We start from the raw sequence: 11,208 nt of genomic DNA on the forward strand, positions 1-11,208 counted from the left end.
AGGTCGACACTTTATCCACTGTGCCACCACAGGTCAGGCCTGACTTTGTATCTTCCTGCTAAATGTTTGGGCAACTGAAAGAGAAGCCCATGAGGAAGAAGTCAAGGCATCTAGAGGAAGAGAGATGGGACTGGGAAGAGTAGAAAAGTAGCAACAGAAAAAAAGAGGAGACAGATCAAAAAGAAACTTTGAGATAGAAAAGGCTCTTCTGAAAATTGACCGAGTTCATGAAAGTGAAGCCTCCTGTGTGTGATCAAGAAAGATTGCCACACTTTTGGTTTTTGCTAAAAAGGCACTGTGGCCCTGGCCGGGTAGCTCAGTTGGTAGGAGCATCATCCTGATATGCCAAGGTTGTGGGTATGATGCAGGATACATACAAGAATCAACCAATGAATGCATAAATAAGCGGAACAACAAACTGATGTTTATCTTTCTCTCTCTCTCTTTCCTTTCCTCTCTCATTCTAAAATCAATCAATAAATATTTTTGTAAATAAATAAAAGAGAGAATGTGGCTACAAATACAAGGTACTGGGTTTATGAGTGTCGTCAATTCAAGGGCAATGTAACCATGACAATCGAAACTTGAAAAATATATGCCAACTGAAGAACGATCCCACTGTTAAGGATTTATCCTGCAGACAGACAAACGCAAGAGCTATAGACACAAGGATGTTCGCTTATGTGTTTGTAGTTCCAAAAAACTGTAACCACCCAAAGGGACCTTAAGAGAGAAATGATTAAATAAATCATGTTACATGTAAATACCAAAAAGAATGAGGTAAATCCACATGTGCTGATGTGAACAGCTGTTCACACTGCATTTGGAATAAAGCAGGTTGCAGAATATAATCTTATCCTAAAATGCCATTTGTGGGGGAAAATATATATATATATATGCTTCCCAGATGTTGCATTTTTTACAAATTAAAGCAGGGGTCCCCAAACTGCGGCCCCCTGAGGCCATTTATCCGGCCCCCACCGCACTTCCGGAAGGGGCACCTCTTTCATTGGTGGTCAGTGAGAGGAGCATAGTTCCCTTTGAGATACTGGTCAGTTTCTTGATTTAAATTTACTTGTTCTTTATTTTAAATACTGTATTTGTTCCCGTTTTGTTTTTTCACTTTAAAATAAGATATGCGCAGTGTGCATAGGGATTTGTTCATAGTTTTTTTTATAGTCCGGCCCTCCAACGGTCTGAGGGACAGTGAACTGGTCCCTGTGTAAAAAGTTTGGGGACCCCTGAATTAAAGCATGACCTACCATCAGCAAAAAGATGGCAACTCACTTGACTGCAATACTGGCTTTACTGCGAAGGGCTAGAACCAAAAAGCAGTATCTCTAAGGTATGTTTGCATTTTCACTGGAAATTCAGGAAGGATAAGAAAAAAACCTTTATCTCTGCGTCTATTTCTGTGGACAATAGAGATTATGTTGAAAGATTTTTATTTTCTATTTTATAACTTCTTTTCCTTCTGTCTTTCTTCTGCTAGCTGATTCCTAGGCTAACAGAACCCAGATCGGGGCGGCCACAGACGACAAAGAATACACACTTCACACAAATAGCTCAGAAAAGTCACTAAGCAAGAACATAAACAATAAATAGAGGATTAATTAGACAATTATTAATAAATTACAGACAGAGTAAAAGAGAAGAAGAAATACAGGGTGCATGAGATCAAAAGAGGTTGGCTGAAGGGGTTTGGTTGATCTAAAGTGATTTTTCCTCTGATAAACAGTGACTGCGTGCCAAAATACTGTTAATGAGTTTTTGAATATTGGTGACTGACCAAAAATGTAAGGTGTACAACAAGCATTTTGTCATGCTTACCGATGCCTTTAATCAGGTGGCAGTTTGGAAGGTCAATGGACTCTACTTCACTGGATGCTTTTAGTCGGTTCCTGTTTTAAAAATAATAATAATAATTTGTTTTAGGTATTCCCTGCTTTGTTGCAGAAAGGGTTTAAGAGGCTTACAGCCATACAGAAAACATAGAGTAACTCTAAAGCAGAGAAAAAAGAAGGTAAGAAAGACATGGCAAGGAACATAAAACAGCACCAGAAATGAAGTTAAAGTAACAGAGCACATCGCCAAGTTCAACAGGTGAGCGTGGGTTGTAAAAGAAAGTCGGTGACGCAACAAATAAAACTTCTAATGCAACTGTGTCTGCAGATCTGAGCCTGGTCCCAGGCCACATGCCTCCCAGCTCTGAGCTGTGGGAAGAGCTCCATCCAGATGGACAACCAGAAGCCCTGTCTTCCCTCTGAGGACACAGAAGGGCCAAGAAATGCTCAGGTCGTCTGCAAAGTGACACAGTGACTGAAGGGAGGCCAAGAGAAAATGGCATTGTTCAGAGCCTGGCACGCAGAAGACAGCCCACAAATAGTTATTAAGAAATGAGTGGAGGAGGTCCCATCCCTGTGACAATCTATATTGGGCTGAGAAGCTTGGCAAGCACTACTTACTCTGGCAAAACTACTTGCTGTTGTTGTTGTAGGAAAACTAAAGTGCAGGAACCATGAGAAAATGTTGAGCTCTAAAAAAGTATCCGCCCTCTTTCTTCCACCCTAGAGGAGAAGGCCACAAAGCAGCTGGGCAAACACATCTGGGATCTATTGTTTTGAAGGCCCTACTTTAGGTTTCCCCTTTCTTCTTTCATTGTCTCGCCTTCTCTATCTCTTCTCCACAGTCATAAATAATGACACCAGTGTGGCATAATCGACATCTTTCAGAGCGGTTCATGCATCCACACATTTAAGAAACCGAGGGACAATCTGCTGCTTGTCTCTCTCCTCTTCATCTCTGTGACAGCTTCTGACTTCTAGACACTGAATATGGGGAAGGCTACTAAAAATAAATAAATAAAATAGTAATAATACTAGGCCTAGATAACCCCGCATCACTAACAGCTGGTGGCAACTGCTATATATTTTGGCAATGTATAACACATATAAAATTTTTAATTAATTCTGTTAATATGTATTTGGAATCATAGAACTCAAATAGTGTTAAATTTCTTGAAACAATATATCAAGAAAGCAATAAAAAATAAAGTCTATAAAACATATCGATAAAATAAAAAATGAACAAAATGGCAACTAAAATTTAAAAATAAAGCAGTAAAAATACAGTAACTCCCACATGTATGAGCTGCAGGAGTGACTGAAAGGGGAAAACAAGCACGATTAGCTTCACGTCATAGCAGCACCGCTCGTAGCGATACTAGTGATGAGGATGCTGCTGTCGATAAGTACAGGTGGTAAAAGAAAACCAATGATGAAAATAGCGAAAAGGGCTTGATTCTGTCACAGTCCTATGTGATTGATCTGAATGAACTCGTCTAGTTATTAATATAGCCCTAAGAAGCGGTACCATTATTCCTATTCTACAGATGAGAAAACTGACTCAGAGGTGAAGCAGCTCGCCTGAGGTGCGGCATAAGGCACGGAGGTACCACGTAGAGAGGCAATGCTCCCACCCGCTCTTGTATTTTTCTCAGAAAGGAGAGAAGAGAGCTGTGTTTTTGTCTTCGCAGCAAGATTGCATACCATCACCGAGTCAGTCAATCTCTTATTAGCCTCAGTCTTCTCTATGTACAAAATAAAGATGAGACTAGATGACCTCGAAGGTTCTGCTGACACATAGGGTCCCAGGTGTAGCTATGGCAGTAGGTCACAGCTGCAGTTTTAATCATGTTTCTGTATTGCTCATGTGGGTGTCAGTTTTATACAACTGACTATTATACCTATTTGACTGTATAAAAACAGGGATAATGATGATTGTCATCTACCTATTTTAAGGATAAACGATATGGATACAATAAAATCCAGATGTGTTTGAACAGTTTAATACGGAGTACTTTTCAGAGTCAACTTAGTTTGCATAAATGACTGATGATTACACTTTGCTAATAGGGCAATCCTCATCAACTGGTTCAGTTGTGCAATATCATCTCCCGATATGCAGACTGCCTGTTATTAAAACTGAAGTTACACAGGGCCATGCATCACTTCTGGTTAATCAAATCATGTTTTCTTGTCTTTATGATAAAAGAGAGGCTTTCGTTCCCAACCTTTGGGATCCATAGGTTTCAAATTCTTTCAGTAGAGAACTACAAGGCTTTTTGTGGGGCAGACTACCAGTTTCCTGCTCGCTGGTGGACTTCTGTATTCCAGGGTGGAAGTCCCTATTAGCTGACAAACCTAAAGTCATTCTCACCCCCCGCCCCCCGCTTTCTTCCCTGAACCTTTCCACTGCAGACATGGGCAAGCCAAATATTTGCCTTTCCAACCTCTTTTGTATTTCAGGATAATCAGATGACCCAGGCTCTTGGGGGAGATAGTTTCTGTTCCTGATAGAAAAGACAGGAACAAGATGAGAGCTAACTGGCATCAGTTTTTCCCTTCTTCAGGATTCGACCACACGTGCAGTGCTTGGGATTATAACAACCTTTCAGGGTCTTTAACATGACAAGAGTGAGGTCATAAAGCCATTAGTAAAGGATCAAAGAACCTAGTTCCTTTATGTGATCAGTGACTCAATGGACAAGCCCTAAAATGGTTTCACCTACCGAATTTTCATCATCTGAGAAAAATATGCCTCTGTTTGTATAAGTTACCATTAATTTGATGCATGTTTTTTGCAGCTAAAAGTGCTCCTAACTAATAATATATAGATTTAAGAAGTTTGGGGAATATAAAAGAGAGAGCTATACAAGCGTCTTTGGACTAGGAAATCAATAAGCCTAAATGCATTCATGCTAAAAAAAAAAAAAAAAAAAAAAAAAAAAAGATAAATGGTATAAACACAAATAAGTGATGTTTTTGCTATAGCTTATTGCTGCTCCCTAACATTTTGTATCCATAGCATGCTTACGAATGGACTAGGTCAGATGGTATGGCTGATTCCACCCTGATCTCATGCAGACATTGCTAATCAATCACAGCACTCTCTCCTATACTCTAGAGCAGGGGTCCCCAAACTACGGCCCGCGGGCCACATGCGGTCCCCGAGGCCATTTATCCGGCCCCCAACGCACTTCCGGAAGGGGCACCTCTTTCATTGGTGGTCAGTGAGAGGAGCATAGTTCCCATTGAAATACTGGTCAGTTGATTTAAATTTACTTGTTCTTTATTTTAAATGTTATATTTGTTCCCGTTTTGTTTTTTTTACTTTAAAATAAGATATGTGCAGTGTGCATAGGGATTTGTTCATAGTTTTTTTTTATAGTCCGGCCCTCCAATGGTCTGAGGGACAGTGAACTGGCCCCCTGTGTAAAAAGTTTAGGGACCTCTGCTCTAGAGTTAGCCTCAGACACAACGTTCCAGGCAACCACTGCCTGGAACTATCAATGTGGACATTAAAGATGAAAACCATTTGCATTCTCTGTTCTAGGTTCCTGTTGTTTTTCTCACTTTTCTTTTTCATTAAAATCTGGTCATTTTCCTTTTAGTTACAAGTATATGATAGGTGTAACATAGAAAATAAATACTGCCTTCCTTCAGCTGAGCCAGCAATCATTTTTAAGATGACAGCCACCAAACGCATATACCTCACAGGCCTTCATCTGGCATCCAGTGACCTCCAAGGAGTCCGTGGGTTAAGATTAAGGAATCCATGAATTTGGATGAAGAAAATAAATAGATACTTATTTAATTTAAACATCTTTCTGAAATTCAGCATTTCCTTTGATGATGAGTATAGGCCACAAACCGTAGAACTTCCTACTAGCAGCATGTGCAATTCTGTCACTAAGAGAAGTTACAGACACCGTTCCGTGTCTGTGGTAGTGGACATCTCAAAATACCAATTATACTCATCACTACTTCAAAATATCTGTTAGATATTTAACTACCTCTCAATCTATTTATGTCTTTAATAAAGAAGCCCATGGTATTATATCATACACTAGATTTTAAAAATATTTTGGCAATAGCATTTAAGTATTCAAATAAGTATTAACTTAAATAGTATGCAGGTTTGTTTTGTACCCCCTGTACTTTACGCATTTACAAACACAATGCTGAGTCAAGGCTTCACCAGACTGCCAGTGGGGTCTCTGGCACAGAAAGCCTAAGAAGACCCCCTGCTTGTACATCACTGTCACCAGAGGTAAGCTTACTGAGCACTTACAAAGTGTCTGGCATTGTCCTAGAACATTCCAAGAGCGACCTAATTTATCTTCCACAGCCACACTATGGAGCAGGTAGGATTATTATTCCCGTCCTAAAGATTAGAACACTGAGACACGGAAAGGAAGTGAATTCAGGCTACTTGGCCACAAAGCATAAATCCACAGTCATTACCATGAACTCAATGGATACTTCTTTCACTGGGAAAGTTTTACCCACCCAGAGTGGAATGCGAGAGTGGCGGGCAGTTACCCCATGCCTCCTTGGGCGGTAGCAGGCAAGGCGAGCCAGGCTGTGGCACCATCGTGCCTTGAGCAGTCTGAAACCCAGTCTGACTACCAGCCATTACTTTGCTCCACATCCCACAGCCTCTGCATTTACGAGCCACTGAGGGGGTTTTATCTTTTTAAGTACAGACTTATATATGAACTAAGAGGCTTTATCTCTCATATACAGACTTGTAAAACCCCTTGGCATTTACCCCGTGGGCCCCTATAATGCTTGCACTTAGTAACTAAGAATTTGTGCTTAGGCACGCAAAGCTGGGGAAATCTATTCCAGCGGCAGAAAAGCTCGAGAATGTGTGGGACCTGGGGTGAACAGGATTTGGAATGAGAAGACCTGGCTTAGAGTACAGGTTCAGCACGAATTATTTGAGTTAACATATTAACCTCTCCAGCCTCGGTTTTTACATGTATAATATAGACAGAAAGACATATATGAAGACTCAATGAAATAAGAAAAGGGTTTACTTTCCAAATGTCAGTAAATGTAGATTTAGGTTTAAAGAACTTTTTGACACAAAGACGAGCACACCATCTTACGCAATACATGATATTAAAGATGGTGGTTTAAGACAAAAGCCGGCTGTGCCAGATAGCCCGTCTGGGACGTCCCAAAGTACAGAGGTTGCCAGCTTGATCCCCCCTCAGGGCACATACAGAACAAATTGATGTGTCCCCCCTCCCCCACCTCTCTCTCTTTCTGTCTGAAAATCAATAAAATAAACATTAAAAAAGAAAAAAGCCTGACCCTGTAGAAGTATTCAAAAGTAGACCAGATAGCTTCTTGGGGGAGCTGTTATAAAAGGTGTCAGGCAAGAAGCAGAATGTTCAGACACTTGTTTTGGGAACTGCCCACACAAAGTTCTCTGATGCACTCAGGTCTCATGATTCATTCCAAGGTGTGTACTTTGCAACAGGGAGCAACTAGCCTGGGGACATCTGTGTGTTTCTAGTTTTCCTTTTATTGCTCAACCAGGGAGGAGTGGAAAAGTTGGGTATATTATACCATCCTCCCCAGGGAACTTGAGCAGTTACAGTTCAGAAGGAAAGAGACAACTTTGATTTCATTAATCCATCTGGGACATACCTATGCTAAAAACTTATTCATTATTTATCTGAAAGTTAAGTGGGCACCCTGCGGGAGAGAAATAACTTGAGTGCCCAAGTGCCATCTCTAAAAATACAATAATGAAATAGCAGGTACCAGATTACAGCAAAAACAAACAAAGAAAAAACTTTGTGTTTTGAAGAGCCTTTCCTTATGGAGAGTACGGAACATGCTGCTTTTTGAAATTGACTCTAAGTGTCTGAAAGAAGAAATGTTATTATGCATTTGAGCACTTTACCAAACTCTGTAGACAATGGGTACTTGATATTCTACAATCATAGAGTTGCGAGATAAAAGACAAGATGCCCCGTTAAATTTAAATGTCAGATGAATACTGAATGATATTTTAGTATAATTATGTATCAAGTATGGCATGGGATATGCTCATACTAAAAAAATATGATTCATTGTTTATCTGAATTTCAAATTTAATTGGGCATCCTGCATTTTTATTTGCACAATCTGGCCATCATCGTGCACTTTAACATTCTCACATCAGCCGACTTGGGACTTCAACTATCCAATGAAGTTACCACCATATAAAGTCACTGCTTAAAAAAGTGTATTATAGTCAAATCTTTATACAGAAAAAAACTGCATTAAATTGTAAATTACCTATCAGGTGATCTATGTACATAAGCTTAATGTAGTTTTTCTTAGGTTTATAATGGTAACATTTATTATTGAGAGGGACTTAAATTTGAAGCTTTAAGATTAGTAAGAATAAAATTGTTAACTGAGAAAACTTCAACTTGTAGTAATTTTGAAGTTTAGGGACAACTTAATGAGCTTGTGAATTTTGGTGGTCTTGTCTTTGAAACTGAGAGCTAGTTAGGTCATACAAAATTATCCAACTCAAGAATGTTCTGCGGAGCAGGATGGGCATTTCATAACACGAAAATTAAGGTCAACATGTCCATTTCCTACCAGTAGAAGAGCCTCCTCCAACTCTAACTACCATCTCCAACACACACACATACACACTCACACACACTCACACACTGCTCCTCCTCCTTGCATCCCTTTATCTGCAGATGAAACTACAGCTATTGGACAGTAGAACTGAGAACTCTGGTATCTATCACCTCTGACACCCCCCCATGTCTGGGGGCCCCTGTTATTCTCTTCAAACTATTACAACACCCTAACTATTTAGTTTCCCATGTCAATTTGCTCCCTAATCTAGTACTTCTCAACTCTAACTGCACGTTAGAATTATCAGAATTTTTAAACATAAAAAAATTCACATGCCTGGGGCCCACCCAGATCAACTGAACCAGAATCTGTGGGAGTAGAGCCCAGACATCAGTCCTCCCGGACCTGAATGTGCAGCCAGGACTGAGAACTACTTGCTCTACTTCCATCCATCCTTCCAAGTTCTTCTCTACCCAGCACAACAGACTGTGCTTTATGTGGTTTAACAGGCTCCTGTTTCAAACAAACAGAACATACAACAAACATCAATAGTTAGTTACCTTTTGCTCATCAAAGCAGGTCCCAATTTGTAACATATTTAACCATCTCAAATCTATCCCTCGCCCCACTACTCTCATACCTTACCTTTATGCTCTCTTCAAATCATTCTACTGCTAGTCTGCAAACTTCTGCATCATAATCCCTTGGTTCAAGCTGCACTCTCCATCTGAGATGGACTCCTTCATCGCCATATGTTTCACCCATCCTTCAAGGCCAATTTCCAATGTCTTTTCCTCCTGAACTCCACCTTTAAGGGATGTAATCTTTCCTCCTTAAGCTTGTAGGGGTTGGTGGGACCTACCCTAAACATCCCTATATATATATATATAATAGATATTTTTCTCTTCCCCTGTAATAGGGTAAACTTATTAAAGGCGAAGACAGCTTTATTACAAGAGCCTAGCAAAGCACACATACATAGGAGGTCCTCAATGCTTCCGGAATTCTTTTGCATGAGGCTTATCGAATTTGAGTTAGTAATTTTGGAACAATGATGTCTTCCCACCCGTGTTTTTTCATTAGCACTAAAATGTGAGATGGACTAGCCTTGCACTGTCTGGCATTCTGGCTTCAGAGTTCCCGCGTGAAGAGATGTGTAAGGAAGTGATGTCAGCCAGTACCGCTAGTGTCTTTGATCCACCCCGCCAAGATTAGGGAGCTCCTCCAACTAAGCCGGGAGAGATGGAGAACTAGATTCAAGACGGAGGCTGGTTTGGGCAACGAAGAGAAGCAGCGCCTATAAACCTGTAGAATTCAAGTTTCGATGCGTGAGGGGTCGTTCTGTTTTCAAGTTCAAGCACTTAGGTTTGCCTCCGAGTACTTGCAAAGCACTGATGTGTCCATCTAGGTAGGAAAGAACTTTGGAAGCGGCAAAGGGTTACAAACTTTCTAGCAAGTCTGGAGATTGAGCCCACACCGTGCCGGGTGGTGCTGGAAGCTGGGGGTGGAGTCAGGGGTTCCCCAGCGGGGGTCCGAGCCACGGAGAGTTCCTCACCCGGCCGCGTCCCCGGCGCTGGGCAGCCACCCGCGGCCTCCGCCCTGTCCGCCCCGCGGCCCCCGGAGTCCGGGAACCCGCGGGGCCGGGAGAGCGTCCCGAGGCCGGGCGGCCCGCGGCCGGAGGGCCCCACCTACCTGAGCGCCAGGAGCCTCTCGCCCAGCAGCCCCAGCGCTATGCCCAGCAAACTCAGCCCCACCAGCCGCCCCATGGCGCGGGACGCGGCGCGCTCGCTGGGCCCGGCGCGGCGGCACTGAGGGCGGCGCCGCCTCCGGCTCCAGCTCGGGCCGCGGGGCCGCGCTCCGCCCCGTCCCTGGCCGAGGCGGGCTCCTGCGGCCGCCGCGGCTCCGCCCTCGACCCAGCCCTGGGCCTCTGTCCCTGCCACCCGACCTCCCGGGACGGCTGCCCTGGGACGGGGACCGTCCTCCCACGCCCCACATTAGGCGAAGGGCGTGACTTCCTTTCCCGAATGAACACCCCCAACCCCAAGACACTCGGGCTGCCGCTGCCTTTCTCATTTCCCTCGTCTTCATAGACATTCCTTATTCTAGATTCCAGAAAGAAACTTTTCAGAAGTGGAATTTAAAAGCTTCTTTATCACAGGCAAGGATGCTGGTCACGTCCTGTAAATATTTCCTGTTGGAATCACTACTTTTTATAACAGAATGTAGGTGAAAGGAAAGAAACATCCTGATTCTAGCAATGCTTCATCTAGACTGGTGACCTAAGGACTTGGACACTTCTTTTTGATCTAAACTCAGTTTATTGAAATAAGGGCAGTTTCTTTCTTTCTCTCTCTCTTTTCTCTCTCTTTCTTCTTTCTTACTTTAACAACCATAACATTATATATATATATATATATATATATATATATATATATATATATATATATATATATATAAAACGAACCTGTCCAGATGGAAACAGTTATGATAAGTGAGCATACCTGAAATAATCTTCTCATGGTTGCCGGTATTTAATTGCCACCTTACAGTACGTAGGCAGAAAATGTCACAATTGCAAATTTTCAACAAATATCAGTTTTATAAATAAGTAGTAGATAAAAGAAGATGCCCATTTCTCCTTTGCACCCCACCCAGAGAAAAAAGAAAAAGACTCTTCTGCTTCTGTTGTGTATATCTCTGATTCAGTCCCAGGGAACATTAGGTTATATGAATGGTAGATACAAAGCTAAATAGTCATCCTTTGAAAGTC

The 11,208-nt window shown here is 41.9% G+C and overlaps 1 protein-coding gene across 1 annotated transcript in view; it reads right to left on the reverse strand.

Moving 5' to 3' along the window:
• The window catches only part of PON2 (paraoxonase 2), a 28,094-nt gene extending 17,806 nt beyond the window's left edge, over positions 1-10,288 (reverse strand). The window contains exons 1-2 of the mRNA XM_066240410.1: positions 10,131-10,288; positions 1,831-1,901 (exon numbers count right to left, since the gene is read on the reverse strand). Of these exons, the coding sequence (XP_066096507.1) occupies positions 1,831-1,901; positions 10,131-10,204 (145 nt within the window). The 5' untranslated portion in view covers positions 10,205-10,288. The remainder of the gene's footprint in view (positions 1-1,830; positions 1,902-10,130) is intronic.
• Between the last annotated feature and the right edge of the window lie 920 nt (positions 10,289-11,208).

Source organism: Saccopteryx bilineata, chromosome 7 (assembly GCF_036850765.1).
Source record: "Saccopteryx bilineata isolate mSacBil1 chromosome 7, mSacBil1_pri_phased_curated, whole genome shotgun sequence".
NCBI classification, from domain to species: domain Eukaryota; kingdom Metazoa; phylum Chordata; class Mammalia; order Chiroptera; family Emballonuridae; genus Saccopteryx; species Saccopteryx bilineata.